The sequence below is a fragment of the Mauremys mutica genome, chromosome 4 (genome assembly GCF_020497125.1).
Source record: "Mauremys mutica isolate MM-2020 ecotype Southern chromosome 4, ASM2049712v1, whole genome shotgun sequence".
In the NCBI taxonomy this organism is placed as follows: Eukaryota; Metazoa; Chordata; order Testudines; family Geoemydidae; genus Mauremys; species Mauremys mutica.
Genome location: NC_059075.1, coordinates 113,134,827 through 113,159,757, shown reverse-complemented (window position 1 = coordinate 113,159,757; position 24,931 = coordinate 113,134,827). Strand labels below are relative to the sequence as shown.

The 24,931-nt window shown below is 44.8% G+C and overlaps 1 protein-coding gene across 4 annotated transcripts in view; it reads left to right on the top strand.

Moving 5' to 3' along the window:
* Positions 1-24,931, top strand: part of LOC123369505 — a 182,007-nt gene that overhangs the window by 127,668 nt on the left and 29,408 nt on the right. For all 4 annotated transcript variants that reach the window (XM_045015161.1, XM_045015158.1, XM_045015159.1 and 1 more), the window contains 2 exons: positions 465-545; positions 18,123-18,230. In XM_045015161.1, coding sequence (XP_044871096.1) covers positions 465-545; positions 18,123-18,230 — 189 coding nt within the window. The remainder of the gene's footprint in view (positions 1-464; positions 546-18,122; positions 18,231-24,931) is intronic.

Genomic DNA, 24,931 nt, shown 5'->3' with positions numbered 1-24,931 from the left:
TGGGGGATGACTGAGTTCAGCTGGTAAAGTTGCAGCCATTTGTCCTCAAGGAAGCTGATTTGACTCTGGATTGCGGTAACATGAATGTCTAGTTTTGAGATCAGGACTCTGACTGGGCTTAATTCCCTTCTCGGCCTTCTGGCTAAGAGAGGTGAAAACATTACTACCAGATAGACACAACACAGGGTAATTTGTGACTGGATGATCTCCTAAGTATCTGTTACCTAACAAGGAAGTTCTCCTGTGAAAAAATTGTCTGTGTATCATGCTGATTTTTTTTTCACTACTGTGGGTAGAAATTGTCTATTCTGTAAGTACTTTTCCCTCAGTCGCAGATACAAAAGGGTAGGGTGGGGGTGAATGTGAAATGTCATTATCATCCTCATTCAGTTTAACCTTATGATGAGTTTTGTGCTTTAACCGGGCACACATCTGTAATGTTTGTTTTGAACTGATTCTTTCAGCAAAAGCTGCAGGAGATTGAACGAGTGGACAAATGGCTGAAGATGCTGAAGAAATGGGGCAAATACAGAAATAGTGACAAGGTGAGGAGAAAAAAACAAACACACACTTGTAGTACTATAGGGGGAGAGATGGTGATGATTCCCTTTTTTTCCAAAGGTTTATAAAGAAACCGGAAACCCTTGAAAAATGCCTTATTTATTCTTCCTTTTAAAGTTTAATATTGTGTTGGCTCAATAGAAGTGCTTACTGTTGTGACATACAGGGCCAAACTTGGCCTCCTAAACTCTGCCTGCAAATTTGGCACTTGTGCTCATTTGTCCAAGCAAAAAAAAAAAAGCCATGCTTGTGAGCCTGAGTGGGCACTGCATGCACACACGCAGCTTCCTGTCCATGCACAACTTAGGAGGCCCCTAGAAAATGTGGGTAAGAGCCTAGATTTCTAGGCCAGTTTCCTTGACAGATAAATAGAGGGGATATTTTTATTTGCCTAGGATTTACCTGTTTACTATGTATCCTGATACTGATTTGATTGTCTGAACCCATTTGGCTGCTAACTGAGGCTATTGTATGAACATCACCAATAAGCCAAAATACAGGACTTAAAATAAACTCTATGCAGAACAGCAATGAAAAACTTAGTTATTTTAAGAGGTCATCTAAAAGTCACAGCGTGACCCCAAACACATTTACTTAGCTTCTAGACTGCAGATGGAATAGGAGGGAAGCATGAAACCAAAACTGCACTGGTGAGAGTACGCTGGGAGGATGTGGGCATACCTTGGGTAAGAATTCAAAAACCCAAGGTCCTTTGTGCTCTGTGGGGACCTTAAATATTCCATAACTTTTCTCATACAAGTAGGAATTTTCCTAGATGTCTCTGCAAAAATACCCTGTGCTGCTCCTTTTCACTCCCCCTTACTGTTGTTCTGCTCTCTAACTCAAAAATGGTTGCATTTCATTGGTGGTGTGTGTATAGCACTTCTGGATTCTTTCTGTCATTACTATTATACCTCACATAAATATTTACTAAAATAAATATATGTATTCTAACTGAATTTTCAGATGAAAAAAGGAAAAACCTGTCACCACATCACTGTCTCCGTCTGTGTGAATGGTGGTGGGTGTTCTCACTGGCAGCTGTCATTTTGCAGCTGTTTCCTAGCAGGAAGTCCAGACTGTTGACATGTCTGTTCTGTTCTTTCTGCTTGTGTGTAATTCTAGTTATCAACATAACATTACTTAACTCAGGGCAGAGTCTCTAATAGTTTGGGGACAAGATGGGAGCCAGGACTCCTGGGTTCTATAGTTTAGCTATGCTTCTGAATTATTGAGAATTTGGATGAGTCATTTAACCTCTTTGTGCTTCCGTTTCCCAGTATGTCAGTATTTGTACACCTGTAGACTTGGTCCTGCCTCAGCACAGAAGGCTGGACTAGATGACCTCTTGAGGTCCCTTCCTGCTCTACATTTCTATGATTCTGTGATCGCCTGGAAAGCTTCATTAATGTTTCTAAAGTGCTTTGAGAACTTCAGATGAAAAATGTTTAGAAATATACAAAGCAATAGCTTTGTCTATTTTAAAAAAAAATGTAAAGTATAACAGCACTTACGTTTTAATTCTCCAGCATTTCCCAGGCACTAGTAGAATGGGATGGCACAATGCCAGTGAAGAGGTGGGCAGGCATGTAGACCACAGATCTCAACTTTAATTAGCAGAGGTCGGGCAACACCCTTGCTTATGACCTAACAGGGAATGCCAAGATAAAGTATTTTTATAATTACTTTGTGAACATAGTTGATTCCCAGCACCAGTCTCATTTCCTACTTGTCTAGACTTGGTAATATAAAAACGATATATTTTTCTACTTCTGCAGTGGAAGATACAAAAAATTACACAACTATTCACTCTTGAGTGACCTCATTCAATAGAAACGTGCAGAATGTATATTTTTATAGTCTTCGTAGAGACTCCTAGTAGGGACTTGAATCCAGTTAAAGAGCAAACGTTATTGTGACCATCTGTGCAGGATCTAAATAGATGGGAGACTGTGGGACAATGATGACCTTGACATTACCAAGCATCAGAACAGAGTCATGTGATTCCACATTCAACATGATTTTAAGAGGAGCTTTAGTTCAAGAGCAATCAGTAGTGAAGATGCATAAAAATTCTCAATTTTACTGAGGAAACAAAACAGATTTTTCAAACTTTACATTGCCAATCTGAGTATGAAAGGGGCAGGGACATACTTTGTTTGAGTTTTATAGCCTTTCTGTGTTCAATTCAATGTTCTTTTAGTCATTCTCTATCACCCGGTAACCTCAGTAGGGAAAAATATGGGAGCCCTCCAGTGGCCATCATAATCCCTCTAATTTAAAAAATCAGTCCTAAGTGGTTGGTAGCTTATTGGATAAAGTGTCCTCTATTCTAGACGGATTGAACCAGGTCCTTCAGATCTTAGTTCTTCTTAATGCAAACCTTACTGACCTCAATGGAAGTGTTGCCTGTGTAAAGACTGCAATGTTTGGTTTAGAGCAGCGGTTTTCAACCAGGCATCCATGAGCTGATTTCAGGGGATCCAGCATTAGATTGACTGGGGACTGGGGCAGAAACCCGAAGCCCCCAGCCCTGGCACCCTGCGGGGCCCTGGAGTTTTTATAGCCTGTTGCTGGGGCCTCAGAAAGGAAAGATTGAGTAGCCCTGGATTAGAGTTCACATCTGTACTTGTAAATTGAAATTAATTAACCCATCAATTAATTAACCCATCAATACAGTTTTAAATGAACTCTTATCATGAATCTAAAGTTGAAGGGGGAAAGAGCTGATGCAATATACTTCTGCCTACATTTACAAAAGCGACTAGTGATTTTTGATGCCCAATTTGTGACACCTTAATGGGGCCTGATTTTCAAATACTGAGCACCTTTGGCTAATCCGGGCTCTTTCTGCAGTTAAAGGTAGGCACCCACAATTATAAGTGTGATAATATAGGCCTTTACGTGTAAATAAAAATCCAAATGAGAAAAAAGGCTATATTTTAAAATAACAGCCTGTCTAGAAAAAGGTTAGCAACTTAAGTGGTCAAGTTAAAGGAAACGTGGGGCATAATACAAGGGGGTCACTTGGTTAAATTAAATTAAACAACAGTAATGAGGCCATATAAAAACGTAAATAGGATCCAGCTTCAATATGTCGGTCACACTGGATTGTGTGGGTAGACCCTTCACATCTGTGCCAGCAAGTCTGAATCTGACTGGAATGATTGTTCTTCATGGAGATGCAGTAGCCAGCTGCTCCAGTGTACCGTTAGCTTATGCTGTATTTTGTCCTAAATAATTATTACTGCATCTCTATCATAAGCAAAAATGGTATTGTATCTTTTTGTACCTCACAACTGGATGGGGCCCAAATGTTTCAACAGGGCAAAATGATAATAGAGCAGGAAACCTAACATGGTTCCTGATTAGTTTCTTAACGCAAATGTTTCTGTGACCTCAGTTTAATGAATCCTGATGTCAACAATTTACAATAACTTCTTGGGTTAACAGCAGGTCTGTATGATTAGAGCAAATGTGGGTCCAAACTGGCCCTGTCCTAATGAGAGGTTGAGCTCCCATTCCTTTATTTCAGTGGCTGAAAAGCATAGAACTCTGGTAATAGAATGAATGGGATTATTATTTATAATGAACCACAAAGGTTCATGATTCTTCCAGACAGATAAGACATAATCCCAGTGCCAAAGAGCTGACATTTTGCTCCCGTTGATTTGAGAAGGAGCAACATTAAGTGCTAAACAGTGAGGGGGTGGGGAAAGGATAAGCTAGGTGACGTACAGAAACATAAAGAATATTTGACTTCACTCCCATTCCACCCTAGCAATTCCAATAGAAGCTTCCATTGGCAGAGATTTGGAAAGATCCCTTATGCTATACATGGGGAAACCTGTGCAGCTGGTATTGCCAGTTCATATGCATGTCGGAACAGTGACACTGTCATGCAGTATAATATTAAACATAGAATTGCAGGGAATACAATCCAAAGCTCAGCTCTGCTTTCTGAAGCAGTGTGGGTCTTTGAACTGGATATTCCCTCATCCACGGTAATTTCCGTTCACTGATAGTACAACATTTGCATTGCTTTTTAGATTAAGTTGCTGAGATCGCCTGGCCCAGAGGGCTGAATGGTTTCATGCATTTATAATGTGAGTTTAGAAGTTGCACAAATTCCCTCTGCTGGACTCGATGGATGCCAGTGGATATCTGAGAGCAGTTCAGATGCTGGCTTTAGAGAACCATGAAACTGAATAATACTATTCCAGTATGGGATTGTGATCCCTTGGAATGAAATCAACTGCAAAGTTTTTCTAAATAAATAAAATACAAAAGTAAAATCTACTTGCTTAAGTTGATTGTAAAAAGCAGTCAATAATTTTTGCTCCAGCCCCACTGCAGTTATAATACTGTATGCGCTTTTTTAATGCTCTCTTGTTCTCATCACTTCACTGACACCCTGCAGCCTGTTGTCTTGAGTGATCTCTGTAGTATAGTGAATGGAACAGTTTGTTAGGGAAACTGCCAATGGAAAGGCCAACCTTCTCTTTTGAATAAGATTAGTAATGCTAAACTAAATCAGTCATGCTGGCAGACTGCTTTTATAATAACTAATAGAAAACCTTGTAGCATAAACAATTTGATTTTAAGCAGCTTCTCTATCCTCCACAAGTAACTTCACCTCCAAATCTCTCCTACTGTATACATTATTTTTCTACCTTTCTTTATATTCATCACATTCCTATGAAAGCTCTCATCCCTTGCCTAATATACCTTGGAAATTATTTTTAACAGAGCAAAACTCACCTTTGTGTTGGCATCCAACTAAGCTGCTTGAGACTTGTGAACTTGTTAACATGTTGTAAATATCCTGGTTGTGAGATTTCATTGTCAGCATATGTGGCCAGCTGTTGAAAGTCCCCCTGCCCACCTGCTTCCATTCCCTGTTGCCCTTTCTGGTCTTGAGGTGTGTCTTCTGGCTTTTCACACACAATCCTACTGATCCCACTGAATGGAACAGTTTGTGGCTGGCAGGAGGAAGTGGGCTCTCTTGCTATCACAGTCAGGGATAAGAAATTAGTTGTTTACCTAGCTCAATGCCAGGCTGCTTTTAACTTCCTACAGCAAAATAAAATTTCCTTGAACTATTTCTAGGGCTGGAGAGGGTTGTAGAGGGTAATTCAAGTTCCCTTGGGAATAAACTGAGTGCTGGAGATATCCATCAGTCTGCTAATTGTATAATTAATTCCTGCTCACTTCAAGGCTAACCAAGCAGTCTAAGGGTATGTCTGCACTGCCATATAAAACCCATGGCATAGAGTCTCAGACAGGTCAGCTGACTCAGGCAATGGGGCTAAAAATTGCAGTTGTAGGTGTTCAAGCTTGGGCTGCAACCTGGGCTCTGAGACTCCCATCTACACTGCAGTTTTTAACCCTGAGCCCTGTGAACCTGAGGCAGCTAAAAACTCCATTGCCCTGGGAACAGAACCTGAACCTGGGCAGCCTAATGCTGCCAAGCAAACAATGGAGTCCTCCACAGGTCTGAACCATCTTGATATTGAAATCTGACAAGAACCAAAAAGTTCCACTTGAATTATGGAATACGGTTATTTATTTGGATGTGGACTCCAGGTGCATAATATCAACTAACTAAAAATTATAGTGCCAAAATCACATCCCTGAAACTGAGGCCCCAGGAACATTTCGGTCACTCCACTCCATTCCACACCACTCCAGAAAAACAAAAACCCACCACTAGTCAGCACATATCCTAAAGCATCTCCCACCCTTCATGTTCCTCCTCTCCTCTCTCCCATGATGCCTGCTCAAACAGATAAGCTCTGTGGTGCATCTGGAAGATCAGTAGATTCAGGCTATTTCAGACAGAGGAGAGTGAATTCCAGAGATATGAGGCTTTGACACAGAAAACATCCTGCTAGCAGCTCCCTGTCTTGTATAGTAAGGTGGCTCCAGCACAAGTGCCAGTGCTGATCTCAGAATGACACAGAAAGAGGTGCAGTCTTTTACAGGTAGGAAGGTCTCAGGCTGTTGCGAGTTCTATATGTCAGACCCAACACCTTAAATTCCACTTTGGAAGCCATTAGACAGTCAACATGCAGTTCACTGAGTACTGCTCTCATATTCTACCAGCAAGAGTCGCAGTTTAACAAGACAGTTGTTGAAATCGGCACTGGCGTCAGCTTCGGAATGTATTTTAAGGTGTTGCCCCATGTAGAGTGTACTGCAGTTCGTTCTAGAGGTGACAGAGGCATGGATCACTGTATGGTAAATACCTATCTGTGTGGAAATGTCTAGATGGATCTACAATGCAGTGTTTTTGACAGTGCCATCCATTCTTTAGGTGTATCCCAAAACACTTGATGCCTAGATACTATGACACCTTGAAAATACTAAGGGACATGTCATTTCATGAGGAGAGATGCATAATCTAGTGCTTTCTTAGTCAGTTGAGATGTGGAAGTACCTTAATAAATATGGATTGGATATATTTACCCTTTAATTTAATCCCTCTGCTGGATAGTCTGTTGGGCTTTCTAGCTGCCCATGTGCAAATAAGACTCCCTTCAGTGTGCGGTGATTTTTTTTGTTTCATCTTTGCCATAGCTAACAGACAGCTGCTACTATCCACAAGGTCCTTGGTCCAGAGAACAGGGAAGATTTTCTTGCTGAAACAGACAAAACTCAGTCAAGAATCTGCCTATTCCGCAGCCTAAAGAAGGGAGGGGACAGAAGCAATAACCTGTAGAGAAGAAGTAATTTAAGAGTGAAAATGGAGGTGGTGGGGGGGGAAAGAAATTAATGTGCATTGCAAGGCTAGAGAATTGCTCCAGCCTAAACCGGAAACAGGCAAATCTTCATTACTAAAAACAATCTATCGCTAGACTCTGATGGGGCCCTTTCAAGCTAATACTGGACCAAAGCAAAGAAGTCTTTTTAAAGTACAGCACAGGTTAGTATCCTTCAACTAGCAGTAGATTCCTCTGAAACACCAGAAGTTCTCAGTGAAAGGTTTCCTATTACCAAGTTTCCTCTCATGCCAGCATGCTTTACTGAAGCTTCTAAACATCTTGATGTCTTGAGCACCACCCTTTCAGACAACCGCCATCAGGGTACCTACAACATTCTCACCTTTGTACGAGTTTCTTCAGTATTGTGGTGATGTGAAATATCGTGTAGCGGCACTAGCTAGGACTGAATAATGACCTCTCAAGAACCTTATCTGACTTAGCAGAGAGGACAGCTTGGGAAAGGTTTTATTTGATATCTCAGAGTTCCAGTGGTGTCAAGGCAGGGCCAGGAAACAGAGTATTTGCTTCCCTTCCCTAATTTAACGCTGATCTGTTAGAAATTGAAGGCAAAGTATTCAAATGTATTTAATCAATTCTTCATGGACAAGAAGTATGGTATCCTCCTAAACTAAAAGCAAAACAGAACCGCAAGCCACATTCAGGTTAAAGGCTCAGTGCAGAACCTTGGGGTTCTATATTGTCTCTACTACACGAGACCTAGTTTCAGGCTTACTCTAAGCACAGATTTTGTACCTGTAACTGATGCAGGTAAGGGTATGTGTGACAGTTGCCCCCTTCAAGGTGCCACCTGATGTGTTGAGATGCTACTGGGCCCACCTGTTCTGCCAGCCTGGACCCCCTTTAGCCTGTCTTGCTGAACCAGGCTCTTAAGCCTCCTCTAGCGCGCACACAGGCAGGGCCACACCCAACTGCAGGAAGACACAGACACTGAGATCAGCTCTGGGAAGACTCAGCTTAAGGGACTTGCCCCAGCACTCAGGTGCCCATCTCCCTTGGAGTCCAGACCCAAAGATTTTGCACTGTATAGAAAAATCTGCACAGCGCAAGCTCAAAAAAATTCACCCTCTTCCTCAATGTGAAGAGAGAGATGCACACCTTCTTGCCCCCCCAGTTAGAAATTGCACAAACTGGGTTTAATAATAAACCGAACAAATTTATTAACTATAAAAGGCAGATTTTAAGTGGTTAAAGGGATAGCAAACAGAACAAAGCCGATTACTAAGCAAATAAAACAAAACATGCAAACTAAGCTTGATTCACTAAAGAAGTTGGCTGCAAATAGTAATTTCTCACCGTAAAAGTTGTTTCAGGCAGATTACAGAGAGTCTTGAAAGCCGGCTGCATTGGCCTGCAGTATGAAACTTCAGGTATTATTACTCACAGGCTAGACAGCCTTCCGGCCTGGGCTCAGCTCTTCTCCCCCCAGTTTAGTTCATCTTTTCAGGTGTTTCCTAGTGTCTCTTTGGGTGGGGAAGTAGAGGAGAACCCTGATGATGTCACTCCACTGCCTTGTATAGCTTTTGTATCTGGCAGAAACCCTTTGTCTTCTAGTGGAAAAACACTGGCATTCCAACTGGGGGTGTCCTGTACCAGGTGTCTGTCATATGTCTTGGTAGGGTCGTAGCAGCCATTACTCCCAGGCTGTCTCGAGTGTCCACAGGAAGACTAAACCTTTTCGCAGTCCCTTGTCTTTGCTGATGGGCCATCAGCCCTGTCTGGCTTTTTCATTGTTGTACCTGAAGGGCTAGTTGTGGCTGTCACCCAAAGTAGCACATTTGAAAAATTGATATATGGTCAGTATTCCTAGCTTCAGATTACAGAAACAATACAGGCATACAAATTGGATAATCACATTCAGATAATCACATTCAGTAAATCATAACCTTTCCAATGATACCTTACATGAGCCATCTTGCATAAAGTATATCTCAGTTATGCTATATCCAGAGCATAAGCATATTTCCATAAAGAATATGGAGTGCAACATCCCAGTATAATTTTATTTTACTAAAATAATTGCACAGGTATAACCCGTGGTGTGGGCACTGTTAGATTGGTATAAAGGTGACTTACACTAATATAGCTTATTCCCCTCGCCATATAAGAATAGCTATACTATTTATTATTCATTTAGCGTGTGCATAGTTGTCTAGCCAAGCGATGGCATCTTCAGTGGCGTGATGCAGTTCTTCCAGGCCACCGCTGAACCTAGTCAGCCGGCATTCATCGACAATGTGTGTCATCGTCTGTGTTGCACTGCAGCTGCACAAAGGGCTGTCACGAAGGCCCCAGCGTTACTGGTTGGCTGCACAGAGACCTTGCCCAGTCTGGAACCTGTTCAACAGGGACTGTTGACAGCGGGGCAGATCAGAACCAGGCAGGCAGATTGTGGGGTCGCCGACGAGGGACTGGTTAGGGATTATAAATATCCATTCCTCTTGCCAGAGTGTTTCCGCCCTAACACTAGGGGGCTTGTAGTATACCAGTAAAGTGAAAGCAGTACAACTTTCCAGTTTAGGCAAGGCTGAGCCCAAAGCCTGCGTGTGCTATAGAGTTAGTGGAATAATTAGTTTCTGGCCATTAAAATAAATGGAGTTATGCCAGGAATAAATTTTGACCCACTTTGATTTGGCCCTGGGGGAGCAGGGAAGGGAGAACACCCTGTGTGGTTGTTCCATAACTCCCTCTAGCTGCTGTGGGTGTGGCACAGATTATCTGGGAGGGGACTCCCTTGGAAGCATTCTCAGCCAACAGATGGTCTGTTTTTAGGCAGAGTCCGTATCAGCATTGCAGAAAAGAAAAGCCTCGCCTCCCTTTTTCTCTGACCCTGGTGATGGGTCTGTGCAGTGACTGCTGCTTAATAAAACGAAGGCCGACAAAGCTGCTCAGGATGAACCAGCCAATATGCTCAAATGCTCTTTAGTGTCTGACCGAGACCCCCAAGAGTGAATAATCTGTCAATCCTGGTGGCAGCAGAGGGAGGGAAGGGCTGGCAGAGAGACTGTTGTTGCAGGATTATTCTGCCGACAGTTGGTGAAATCAGGCCCCCTCATTCCTGCAGCAACACCAGCAGCAACTTGAATAAAAACAATTGTGAACCCCTGGGCTGTCCATATGAGTGTGCGCACCTAGGCTGATACCAGTGTCTCAGGGCTAGTCTACACTGGCAACGCTGAAGTGCTGCCGTGGCAGTGCTTTAACATGGCTTGTGTAGTCACAGCAGAGCGCTGGGAAAGAGCTCTCCCAGCGCTCTAAACAAATCACCTCTATGAGGGCATAGCTACCAGCGCTGTGAGCACAACTACCAGCGCAGGGGCACCGTCTACACTGGTGCTTTACAGCACTGAAACTTGCAGCGCTCAGGGGTGTGTTTTTTCACACCCCTGAGCGAGAAAGTTGCAGCGATGTAAAGTGCCAGTGTAGACAAGCCCTTAGTTCTGCAACCTGAGTCCTTTTTTGCTCTTCCCCCTCTGTGCTGGATGCTGCGTTACCACTTGTCTGTTCATCATTTAGGACTTGATCCTGAAACAAGGCACACATGTGAGCAGAGCCATTTAAGTCCTCTATCTCAGGCACTTATGTAAGCCTCATTACGATAGTATTGGAGTGTTTCTCAGTACTTAACATCCTCACAAGACTCCTGTCAGGAGGATGTGGGGAAGAGAACGTTATCGCCCCATTTTACAGATGTGCGACATCCTGATACTGAGTTACAGGAAGTCCAGGGAACTGAATCTCAGCCTCCTAAGTCCGGGCCCGGCTAGCACCATAACCACTTGATTAGATTACTCACATGCATAAATCTAAGAATATGCATTGGTATTGGCAGGAGTGGGGACTTGGATTGTAAGCTCTTTGGGGCAGGGACATGTTTTCTGTGTAGCACTTAGCATGCTTGTGGGCACTATAAAATGTAGAGAAGAGTGGGGTCGCTGTGGAAGCAGTGCTGGCTCTTCCTGTTATGCCCAGATCTCCCTTATAAAACAGTAAAAGAGTTTTGTGCGATGTACAGGTTTTTTTACACTGTTTTGACCTCTGCTAGTGTGTAGTAACATCTATCTCACGTCCCTCTACCCTGCACGCCTGCTGCATCACTTGCCAAGAAGCAATCGGTAGCAGGGGGTCTCTTTCACAAATATAGTAAACCTGGCAAAGTTCTTAAATAAGACTTGCAGAAGAAAAACATCATGCCATGTTTTTTCTTCTTTGTGCTATACAATGGAGGCCTGAAAGCTATTTCATTTTTTTCCCCCTTTGATTTTGAAATAGCAGGACTGTTAAGTTTCATCATACCTGATTTTGCTGGAGGGCTTTTTTTCCAGGACTGGAGAACTGGCTCGGAACCTTTCTCAGCTCTTAATTGATGAGTCATCATCCCCCTAGTTCTCCAGCTGTCCACGGCGTTCTCCAGCAATACAGAGAAATGAAGTGTGTGTGTGTGTGTATGAACAGAGACCCCTTCTTTATTTTATTTTTTTGTGGGTGGAGGGGGAACCTTTCTGCCCTCCTCTGTGACTCCCTTTCTTTACTGCTTTTCTCTCTCTGCAGCAAGTGAAGAGAAATTGTTAATGCTCCGCGTGGGGCTTTATCTGTGGGGCTCATTGGGTAGCTAACTTGCATTGTGCTCTGAAAGCCTCTCCTAGAGCCAGTGCCACTCATTCCAACTAACCCTGGACACTTTAGAGGAGTGGCAGTTGGACTGGATCTGAGGCTATAGCCTCTGGGATTGTAACCATTCTTCAGGTTCCAGCTCTTAAACTGCTCCTTGGGAGTAGTTAGGCTGGGTTTACACTACAGCCTGATGGCAGTAGAACTACATCGCTCAGGGGTGTGGAAAATCCATGCCCCTGAGTGACGCAGTTATAGTGACCCACAGGGCTGCCCAGAGGATTCAGGGGGCCTGGGGCAAAGCAATTTCGGGGGCCCCTTCCATAAAAAAAGTGGCAATACTATAGAATACTATATTCTCGTGGGGGCCCCTGCAGGGCCTGGGACAAATTGCCCCACTTGCCCCCCGCCGCCGCCGCCGCCGGGCAGCCCTGGTGACCCAACCCCTGATGTAGACAGTGCTATGTTAACAGGAGGGCTTCTCCCGTCCACGTGGCTACTACCTCTCGGAGAGGTGGAGAATCTATGCCGATGTGAGAAGGTCTCCCATCAGGGAAAGTAGTGTCTTTGCTAAGACCTACAGCAGCACATCTACACCCATGGAGCTTGCGCCGCTGCAGTGCTGTAAGTGTAGACGGGCCCTTAGCCTGCTTGCTGTCAGACCAACTCAGAAACAACCTGTATCCTTCAAAATATGCTGCACATGAAAGTTCAGGTTTTAAATGGCTGTCAGATGATCACACAATCAGCTTTATGGTGTGAAGGGGAATTGAACAAGTTTTCTTTCCTGGGGTTCGTATCAGGAAGCATTTTTCATCCCTGATCCCAAAGGTCTTCGGAGCTCAGCTTCTGCTGTCAGAGCTGAGGTTAGTAAATAATCACAAAGGAGGGGGAGCATGTTTCCTTTATAGATAGGCCATTAATTGTACCGAGAAGAAGAGCTGTCCGGGCACTGGCTCATGCATTAAAGGTGGTTGCTACCTTATGATGAATGAAGGAGTTTTAAAAAGAAATATATATTTATTTGTAGCTGTTAGAAATCCACATCTTGTTCACTCTGTCTTCACCTGGCAAATTAATGGATAGTGACAAAATGAAAGTTGGTTGAGCGGGCAAGAGATTTTTAGTTTGTTTTTGTTGACACCTGTTTAACAAAAATGCTTCACAGCGGGAAGAAAAGCCTTTTGGTTAGAGATTCAGCACCCCACCCTTTTATAAAGGCTGATGGCATTCTTCCATCCTAATGCTGGGTGTTTTTCAAGGGAGACAATAAGCAAAATGAGGGGCAGAAAGGTGGGGAACTTAGGCTTGATCTGATAATTCTGTGATGGAAAAAAGGTGTGATGAGCAGTTGCAGAGCTTTATCCCTCATGAAGCCTAGAAAGGAAGGATGATTCTGTAGTTAAAATGCTGGACTGAACTTCAGGAAACTTGGGTTCAGTTCCTGGCTTTGCTACACTCTTCCTGTGTGACCTTGAACATGTCACTTAGGGCTTGTCTACATGATGGGGTAATGCGCCCTATAGTACTCTAAAGTGCACTAATATATTGTGTATTAATTAGTATGTGTAGATGCTGGTGGTGTGCACTAAAGGTTCCCAAGTGTGCATTAATGTAGTATTGTGCACTAGGGAACCTTCTGTGCACACCACCTGAGTCTATTTGGACCAATTAAAGCATAACATGTTACTGTGTTTTAGAAGTGTCACTCCCTCTAGGATGCATTGCTGCTCCATGTAGACAAACCCTTAATCTCGCCGTACTTCAATTCCCAGCTGGGGATGACATTTCTTTCTCCTACCCTTTGTCTTGTATCTTGTAAGCTCTTCAGGGGTGGGATTGTCTGTCTGGATAGTATCTATGGCAGTGGGGCCTGATTTTAGTTGGGACCGTTTAGGTATTAGTGTCCTAGAGATACTAAAAAGAAGGTATGAGCCCTTTTATTCATTACTTTTTAGGTCTCCTTTAACTAAGGTGACCAGGTAGCAAGTGTGAAAAATCGGGATGGGGGTGGGGGGTAATAGGTGCCTATATGAAAAAAATCCTCTACTATCAGGACTGTCATTATAAAATCAGGACATCTGGTCACTCTACCTGTAACATTAGGTATGGGAGGCAGCTGCTCCTTTGCTTTCCTATTGTTGCCCAAAGGCTTGGATTTCTAACCTTTGCGAAGATGTACAGCAAAATAGCAGATGTTTAAACAAAAAAATCCTTTCCCCTCTGAAACAGGAAGCAGCTAGAAGGGGTTATGAATAACCACTGCACCTATTATTCCTAGTCATCTCATCCCCTGGTTTAGATTGTCATTGTGTCCTACAATGTTCTCATTTTCTTTTGGGGATTATCATGAAGGGAAATTGCTCTTTTTTCCCAGGGTTTCAAGGTTTTACCACTTCAGTTTTTGTGGGTGGTGGGAGGAAAGGCGCCATCAAGTAAATAACCCAGAGGCAGTTTGTTAAATACAATCTTAGCTTGGTTTGTTATGCCCTTGCTACCTGCTACACTCCCAATGGGGTGTTGAAAGCTGTTTAGTGAATACTGGTGAATTCATTAAGTTCAGCAATAACATTTGCTGAACGTTCAAATTCAAAGACAAATGTTTCCTCCCTGCAGAGCTGAGCTGCTTATTATACCTCAGGAAAATGTCATTGCTAGCCTCGATCTCAATAATCCTTTGGAAATAAATTGATCAGGAGGGAATTTGAACTGATTCAGTATCAGGTTCCTGGCTCTCATCTCCTCCTTTGTGCTAAAGTTATCCAGACTCCTGTCTGGAGCAAGGTTTTCATTGGTTCCTCATCAACATCTCTATGCCTTAAGATTTCTCTTCCTCTTCCTGTCTCACACATTGGTTCCCCTCTCTCCCCCCAACCCCCCTTCTCTTTCATGTTGTTTTAAGTCATTTACAGTCCAGTGCAACTAGATCCAAATGTGAAATAGGTTTGGGTCTCCATGTTCTGCAGCCAGCTGCTCCAGAGACCAGGTAACAGAACCTTTGATTGGACTGAGACTCTGGAACACTCTCTCCAAAAGAGATCAGCATGCTACTCTAGCCACCCAACAGGCCATAAGATGTCCCTTTTCACCCTAACATTTCCCAGAGTGGAAGAAAATTAGCCTGCTCAAAAATAACAGCCCATGATTAAACCTGGAGCTGGATAGAATAATGACATCTTGCTTAAAATCAGGGCCACCTACTACATTTCAAATGGGATGGAGATCTGACTACACTTGTGCAGCTCCTACTGTTTTAATTCTTGTTCAGTATTTACATACGAAAGATATGATCTTGCCGTGATGGGTTGGATCACAGAAAACCCCTTGGGAACTGCTAACTGATGTGCTGAGACTACCCCGAGCCTGCTTTCCCTTCCAGCTTGGGGGTTCAGTGTCCTGCCTGGTTTGAGCCAGACCCGCTAGCCTGCTACGAACCCAGACCCAGGTCTGAACCACGTCCACCCAAAAGCTGCAGGCTTAACTGAAAACAGCTTAAGAAGTGTTCCTGTCTCCAGTACTCAGATGCCCAGCTCCCAATGGGGTCCAAACCCCAAATAAATCCGTTTTACCCTGTATAAAGCTTATACAGGATAAACTCATAAATTGTTCGCCCTCTATAACACTGATAGAGAGAATTGCACAGCTGTTTGCCCCCCCAGGTATTAATACATACTCTGGGTTAATTAATAAGTAAAAAGTGATTTTATTAAATACAAAAAGTAGGATTTAAGTGGTTCCAAGTAATTACAGAAAGAACAAAGTGAATTACCAAGCAAAAAAAATAAAACAAGATCTTTCAATAAGCTTCTGTCTCAGACTGGACACCTTCCTAGTCTGGACACAATCCTTTCCCCTGGCCCAGCCCTTGTTCCAGCTCAGGTGGTAGCTAGGGGATTTCTCATGATTGCAGCCCCCTTTGTTCTGTTCCACTCCCTTATATAGCTTTGGTACAAGGCAGAAATCTTTTGTCTCTCTGGGTCCTCACCAGGGGCGGCTCTAGGCACCAGCTAAACAAGCAGGTGCCTAGTGCGGCAAAATATATGGGGCGGCATAATACTGGGGCCCCAGCTCATACCTGAAGCGGCGTCCCGGGCTGGATCCTGACCGCCTCGGGGGGCGGTAACCAGCCTGTTGTTCTGCCGCCGTGTGCGGCAGGGCAGGGAGCCGGTTGAGTGTCCCCGCTGCTCTCCCGCAGGCAGCAGCCAGCCCCGACCCCTCCGGTGGGAGCCAGTAGCACAGCCCTGCCCGGCTGCAGAGGACAGGCCAAGGAAAAATCTTCCCCCAAACCTGGATGATGATGTGACACAGAGGCCCATTGATGCCAGCTGGCAAAGGGTTCACTACGCTGTCAGCAATGCCTAACAGGCCTGACAAACTCACTACATCCAACACATTGCTATCATAGTACTTACCTATAAAGCATGTTGTGTGAGATCTTAAATGAAAGCCAGGAGCATGCTGATCATCATCATCGTGTGATGTCTCTACAGATGATATTTCAGAAGTTGTATGTGCTAAATATATGTTTTAAAACCTCTGTCCAAGACAGAACTGACAAAGAGGTTTTGGGTCAGACAGAGGCCTGTATAGTCACCCGTCTGCCTAGGTTCGTATGTAGATTAAGCATTGTAAGCCAAAAGAATGGAAGTGCTATTTACATGAGTCAACGGGCAGGATGGGGAGTCAACAGGAAGAGAAGAACAGTGGTGGGAAAAGAGCTTTTGTCTAGAGGTGCGCCGTCATCCAGGGACATACAGGACCGCCCTTTTTTCATCCGTGAACGGTAGATCCCATGTAGGTTGGTGATGCTGGAAGACTGCTTTAGTTGGGAAACTGCTTAAGACAAGGATTTTAGCCTGTTAAAGTTAAGTTTAGACTCTAAGAAGTGTGCTATATTTTTATTTTATATGTAATCATTTCTGTTTCCATTATCCTTATTCAGTATCTCTTGAATCTTAATTTTTGATCATACATTTATAGTGAAACAGTTATAAGTGTATCTCCATGTTGTGATGTTATAAAGGACCTGATCCTGAGGTGTGCCAGTCAAGCTGTGTGTATGCTGTTCCCTTGGGAACAGTGAATTTGGTGATTATTATGAGGGTACGTCTACACAACAATTAAACACCCGTGGTTGGCCCGGGTCAGCTGACAGGCTTGTGGTGCGTGGGCTGCAAGGCGCTAAAATTTCTGTGTAGACGTTTAGGCTCTGGCTGGAGCCTGAGCTCTGGGATCCTGCGAGGGGAGGAGGTTCCCAGAGCCTGAGTTCCAGCCTGAGCTCAAATGTCTACACAGCAGTTTTTAGTCCCACAGACTGAGTCAGCTGACATGAGTGAACAGCTTTTATTCCAGTGTAGATGTACCCTGAGAGTCCAGCAATAGGAGCTGGATACTACAGGGAGTGCTCCGAGGACTCAGGGCTTGGCGTGTGCCTATCGCTAGCCTGCACAAGAGCGGGTGACATCTGTGCAGACCTGGGAGGCAGGGATCATGTGGTTTCAGCCACGGCAGGCAGAGATCAGACTGCTTCACGCTAGGGGCAAGTGTGATGAGGTGCTTCACAACCCTGGGAATCCCTGGGGAGTATCTCTCATGCTCTGGGCCATTTGTGCTGAGCCCCTCAACCTTCCTCCTCCTCCTGCAGCACCACCTCCTCCCTGACAGCATAGCTCCAATGCAGATGCACTCTGAGAAGCTCCCCAGCAGGAGCCCAGTGTTCATGGTGCCCAGTTTGCCCTGTGCAGACAGCTCTCTGTGAAGTTGACAGGGAGGGATGGGGTACTGCTGCTAAGTCAAGTCCCAAGCTCTCTTCCATGCAGAATGGGGAAGATGCATGTTTTTATGTTGGGGTTTGGCCCCTTCCATATGTACTATGCTGCCTCTGGAAGGACAGTATCTCTGTCTGCAGAGGAGAGTCCCAGTGAAGATCCTTACACTCTTACAGCATGTGAGTGCTCTCTGCCCTGTCTTGGATTGAATTGACCTCATAGAGGGAATTAACAATGGCTGAGAATGTAAGGGGTGGGGGTGGGGTCATTTAATTACCAAATCATTCACTGCCATATCTATGGTCTCCTCGAGATGCTCTACTTAGGGGCCTTCTGTGCTTGAAATCTGTCTTGGTGGCTTGTCGCGTTAACCTTGTCCTGTTTTCCATTTAATCTGCAGATGTTCCGCAGGGTTTACAAAGGGATCCCTCTGCAGGTGCGAGGCCAGGTCTGGTCACTCCTGCTGGACATTGAGAAGATAAAGACTGAGAATGAAGGAAAGTATGAGGTATGGTGCCTTCATAGCAGCAATCACAAGGGGATGTGTGTGTGGATAAACCTGTGGCCAGTCTGCTGGGATTCCAGTACATCATGATAAGTTAGACCTGCACTCTTGAAGCTCGAGCCCTCAGAAGGTGGGCGATGATGGATGGATGTGTGATCTCTTCATGGATGGGTTTTGGAGAGGGAGACAGAATACCATAGAATCATAGAATATCAGGGTTGGAAGGGACCTCAGGAGGTCATCTAGTCCAATCCCCTGCTCAAAGCAGGACCAATCCCCAGACAGATTTTTTGCCCCAAATCCCTAAATGACCCCCTCAAGGATTGAACTCACGACCCTGGGTTTAGCAGGCCTACGCTCAAACCGCTGAACTATCCCTCCCCCCCTCTGTGACCCTTTCCAAGTAGGCAGTGGTGTAGTGAATACCATGCAGTGGATGTTAACTTTTGGTTCCCACTAATGAAATAGGTGAAGGAGTGAATCACTGCTCCTTTCACTGTGTTCTGTCTCTCTTTATCACCACTGATCTGGGAGACAGTCAGGTTTCTGTCCCATAAGTCTTTCTTCCTCTCTATTCACAGCTGCTACAAGTAAGAGTACAGACTGAAAATAAAAAGAGGATCGACTCTTTTTATCTATTTGTACCCTCCACCGCACTATGTCAATGGGACCCTAAATCCAGAAGCTTTCTGGCATATTGGTTTCTTCAAACCGTACTACTGAGACTCTTCCAACAGAAGTTTTAGATGTTGCTGTAGCTGATTGAAACTGGTCACTAAAGATAGTGGTCAGCATTTTCAAAAGTGACCAAAAGTTTTTGGGTGTGGTGGGTTTTTTGGAGGGGGACATGGGGTGTCGAACTTGAGACAGCTTAGAGAGTAGGTGCTCAGCATTTTCTGGCTACTTTTTTTAAAGTGTTCCAAGTCCCCAAAAACGGACACAACCAAAATCTCTCTTCACCACAGTTTTTGCTGTTATATTTTCATTGCACAGCTGAGTTTGATGGATGAATTTTAAAACCAACATGGAAAAGGATTTTAGCAGCATGACCCAATTAAAGTCCAGGGGAAATCACATAGCTGAGAATTCATTTAAGGATTTGTGTATTTAAGAGTTCTGGATTACAAAACATCGCTCCCCCCGCACTCCCCCATTTTACTGACATTTGGTTTTGCTAGCAGCATCATAACAGCTCAGGTTGAAATGACTGGTGTCTATTTTCCGAGCCTCGGCCCTTTTATATAGAAACATCCTATTGAAATAGTCTATTAAAAATTATTCAATTTACAGGATTTCCTTTATAAATAGGAGAAAGGTCATTTCCGTTGCCTCCCATTAAATCTCTTTACAAAGCTAGATCTTTTGAGGATTTTTTGGCATGCAATAAACAATGTCTGTGTGTGTTAAACAAGAAATTGAACAAGAAGGCTTATTGAGTTTGATTGTAATAAAAATATTTTAACAAGAAACGTATTGGCTAATTTCCAGCATCCTTTTCTGCATACGGTTCATGGGATCACTAGATCAATAATTGTTCTTGCTTTCTAACCACCCCCACCCACCCTCATAGCACTTCCATGATTGTCCCACTATCCATCATTGGTCACCCATTAGTGGTTTCCACTCTTTCCTGCTCTGTTGTCTGCCATCAGCCTAAATGTGCCTGAGTTTCAGACATCAGGCTAGTAGCATTTCGGCAGAGCATGCGGAACTGTTGGCAAAGTGAGATTGACTTGGATTGCTTGGTCTTTTGCTCCCCAAGCCCAACAGAGGATAGAAGCAGCATGCAGGGCAGGGGGGGAGTACCTCCCATTGCTGTTTGGAGCTTCCTCTGGCCAGCTGAGTGATACTAGCAGGCACAGGAGGGAGCTGCATGCCAGATAAAAGGTATTCACAACACAGGGGTCTTTTGAACTTTCTTTGTATTATTTTTGGCAATAAGAACAATACTGTAAAGCAAACTCAGCATAGCCCAGTGGTTACACTTCAGAGACAGAGGGTAAGAGAGTCAAGTGTCTCATCCAATAGACCCAAGTATGTCTAATAACTCTGCCTATTACAGTTAGTCAAGCATAGATATTAATCACAAAATCTTGCTGGTATATATAATCTTGTAAGACATACAAGAACATGGAACCAAGATCATCCTAATGAGCAGGGTTAGTGAGGTTTCTCTGGCATTTTTTCTCTCCAACCATCATTGGCGAGGGTACAGAAGAGTCCCAGCAGGCTATGCTGCACAGTAAGTAAAACAATATGAATAAATGAAAGTCACAAGTAGTTTAACGATAAACTCCTGAGGGGTCTGCAATAAACAGGAACCACACAGTGTAAGAGGCTTTGCATGACACAAATCCCTGAAAGCAGCTCTTCTTAATCTTCCTCGGCCTCGGTGCCACCTGAGGGCAGCAATTAGGTCTCAATTTAATTTAATCCAGAAGAGGTTTAGAGTCCAGTTCTCAGAAACCATGGATTTTTGTGTAGGGAACAAAATAACTGCCTTGACTCTTTCCTCTATAATGCTTGCTCTAAGGGGGTCCCAAAGTCTCTCTCTCTCTCTCTCCTCCTTGCCTCTTCCAGGGAGTTTAAATCAGGAGGAAAAAATATTTTGTGTTGGATTTTCATAAGTGCTCAGCATTGGCCGCTCGTTGCTCCTACTGAGGCCAATGTGGATTCCTGGGTGTGGAGCAAGTCCGATACTGTCTTGAAATTCCTTTACACAGAGCTGTTTGTGCTGTTTTCAGGATTCTCCCTGTCCCTAACATCAGGCAGGGCCCTCGTGGTGTCCTCGTTCTTCCTACGTTTACCCATAGGGATCTATACATAACGAGGATCTCCTTGCATATCCAGCTGGAGGAGTTTCTGGATACACGGCTAGGACATACAAGGAGCTGAGCTCTTGTTGAGAGGTGTTGGTATCCTCGTGTCAGTGGGGGCTGGGAGTTCCCAGCACCTCTCAGCGGGCATTCATCCTGCAGGATTAAACCAACACTCCTCTATGGAGCTCAGAATGTCAGTCGTTTTTTAGCTGGGATCCCCAACAACGGCAGGTTTTATGGCTTCACCTGGTTCCTAAGGGTATGTCTACACTATGAAATTAGGTCGATTTTATAGAAGTCGATCTTTAGAAATCAATTTTATACAGTTGATTGTGTACATCCCCACTAAGCGCATTAAGTTGGTGGAGTGCGTCCTCAATACCATGGCTAGCATCGACTCACGGACCCACAGTTGCCACAGTCTCCGCTGCCCATTGGAATTCTGGGTTAAGCTTCCAATGCCTGATGGGGCAAAAACATTGTTGTGGGTGGTTTTGGGTACATGTCATCAGTCTCCCCTCCCTCCCTCTGTGAAAGCAACAGCAGACAATCATTTTGTGTCTTTTTTCCTGGGTTACCCGTGCAGACAGCATAGCACGGCAAGCATGGAGCCCGCTCAGCTCACCGCTGCTGTTGTGAGCATTGTAAACACCTCGTGCATTATCCTGCAGTATATGCAGAACCTGGCTAAGAGACGCCAGCACGAGGAAAACTGTGAGGAGGACATGGACACAGACAATCCTGAAAGTACGGGCTGTGGCAATTGGGACATCATGGTGGCAGTGGGGCTGGTTGATACAGTGGAACGCTGATTCTGGGCCCGGCAAACAAGCACAGACTAGTGGGACCGCATAGTGTTACAGGTATGGGATGATTCACAGTTGCTGCAAAACTTTTGCATGCGTAAAGCCACTTTCCTTGAACTTTGTGAGTTGCTTTCCCACACCCTGAAGTGGAGGAATACCAAGATGAGAGCTGCCCTGACAGTTGAGAAGCAAGTGGCGATAACTCTGTGGAAGCTTGCAATGCCAGACAGCTACTGGTCAGTTGGGAATCAATTTGGAGTGGGCAAATCTACTGTGGGGACTGCTGTGATCCAAGTAGCCAGTGCAATCACTGATCTGATCTGTTATCAATGGTAGTGACTCTGGGAAATGTGCAGGTCATACTGGATGGCTTTGCTGCAATGGTGTTCCCTAACTCTGGTGCGGCAATAAACAGAACATATCCCTATCTTGCATCAGACCACCTTGCCAGCCAGTACATAAACCTCAAGGAGTACTTCTAAATGGTGCTGCAAGCACTGATGGATGACAAGGGATGTTTCACTGACATCAACGTGGGATGGCCAGGAAAGATGCATGACGCTAGCATCTTTAGGAACTCCGGTCTGTTCGAGCAGCTGCAAGAAGGGACTTACTTCCTAGACCAGAAAATTACCATTGGGGATGTTGAAATGCCAATAGTTATCCTTGGGGACCCAGCCTACCCCTTACTCCCATGGCTCATGAAGCCATACACAGGCACGCTGGAAAGTAGTAAGGAGCAGTTCAACTATAGGCTGAGCAAGTGCAGAATGGTGGTAGAATGTGTCTTTGGACGTTTAAAAGCTCGCTGGCGCTGCTTGCTGGCTAGGTTAGACCTCGGTGCAACCAACATTCTCATTGTTATTGCTGCTTGCTGTGTGCGCCATAATATCTGTGAGAGTAAGGGGGAGACGTTTATGGCGGGGTGGGAGGTTGAGGCAAATCACCTGGCATCCGATTTTGAGCAGCCAGACACCAGGGCGATTAAAAGAGCACAGCTAGGCATGCTGCACATCAGAGAAGCTTTGAAAACCAGTTTCATGACTAGCCAGGCTAGCGTGACAGTTGGTTGTGTTTCTCCTTGATGCAAACCCGCCCCCTTTGTTGATTTTAATTCCCTGTAAGCCAACCACCCCTCCCCCCTTTGATCACAGCTAGCAAAGGAAATAAAGTGACTATTGTTTTGAAACCATGCATTCTTTCTTTATTTATTAATTTAAAAAAAAAGTGAGATAACTGGCAAGGTAGCCCGGATGGGGTGTGGGAGGAGGGAAGGACAAGGCCACATTGTTTTTTGTAGCCACACTACAAATCAAAACTGTTTGAATGACAGCCTTTTGTTGCTTGGGCCATCCTTTGGAGTGGAGTGGCTGGGTGCCCAGACCCTTCCCCTTTCCCCCCTCCGCATTCTTGGGTGTCTGGGTGAGGAGGATATGGAACTTGGGGAGGAGGGCAGGCAGTTATACAGTGGATGCAGGGGTGTGTGTCTGTGCTCTTGTTGGCTTTCCTGCAGCTTCAACAGATGCCTCATCATGTCCATTTGCTCCCCCATTGGCCTGAGCATTGCCTCCTGCCTCTGCTCATCGCTCTCACTTAATGCTTTCCTGGCCTCTGCCACTGAAAGGGCACAGCTTAATGCATGGAGGCAATCAGTGCGGGAGGGCTGCATGAGCTCGGAAAACATGTCATTGCGAGTGCTTTTTCCTCAGGAACTGAGATGATAGGGGGACCATAGAAACATTTGCACCTGTGGGGGGATAAAAAGGGACAGTAAAATTTTAAGATGATACATTTCTGAGAACAAAAGTGAGACTCTTTCACAGTGAAACAAGAAATTCACAGCAGACAGCGCATGTGCTTTAGGTACAAGGTCACATTTTGCCTTTTATATTGAGCGCCTGCCAGTATGGTGACACATCACACACGGCTGAGCAACAGAATTCGGTTTCCAGGTAGCCATGGTAAGCCAATGGATACGTGGGGTTGGCTTCTTACATCTTCATAACGTGGGAATGGTTTCAAACTGCAGCACCCTCTTTTCCCATAGCAAGCAATGCCGGTTGGTTTTCACATTTAAAAGGAGGGGCTGTGGTTTTCGGGTGGATGTGCAGAACACACCTCCCTTCACCCTGCTGCGTGGCTATTCTCTGGGATGATCCCTTCACCTCTCCCTACACTGCATGGCTATTCTCTGGTATGATCCCTTTTAGCCAAGTGCAAACAGCCCAGCATGAATGGGGTCCTTTTAATGTTCCCTTACAAAAATTCCCCTATTTCAACCAGGTGACCATGAATATCATCACTCTCCTGAGGCTAACACAGAAAGATACAGACTGAATGTTGCTTGAATGCGACCAAAACCAGGACCATTTGCTGCCATGCTTTGTGCTGCAGTGATTCCAGACTACTTGCTACTGGCTTGGCATGGTAAAGTGTCCTACCGTGGAGGACGAAATAAGACAGCCCTCCCCAGAAACCTTCTGCAAAGGCTTTCAGAGTACCTCCAGGAGAGCTTCATGGAGATGTCCCTGGAGGATTCCCGCTCCATCCCCAGACACATTAACCGACTTTTCCAGTAGTTGTACTGGCCGTGAATTCATCCCAATTCTTCAGGGCAAATCAAACATTAAAAACTATTGCTTTTAAACCCTGTACTGTAGTTACAAATGTGCACTCACCAGAGGTGCCTTCTCCGGCTTCAGGGTCGGGGATTCCACCTTGGGAGGGTATTGGCTCCAGGGTGATGAAAAGGTCCTGGCTGCTGGAGAGAACAGATTCACCGCTTGCCTGCTGTGCATTCTCCTCCTCCTCCCTGTTCAGTGAGACTCCCCCCTTGCAGGTGTCCACAGACAGTGGTAGTTCTCCCCCCCCCGAATGCCATGCAGCTGATCACAGAAGCAGCGTGTATGAGGCTCTGACTCGGAGCGACCATTTGCCTCCTTTGTCTTTTGGTAGGCTTGCCTGAGCTCCTTAACTTTCACGTGGCACTGCTGTGTCCCCCTGTTGTAGTCTCTGTCCATCATGCCCCGTGCGATTTTGGCATATACATTAGCATTTCTTCTTTTTGACTGGAGTTCTG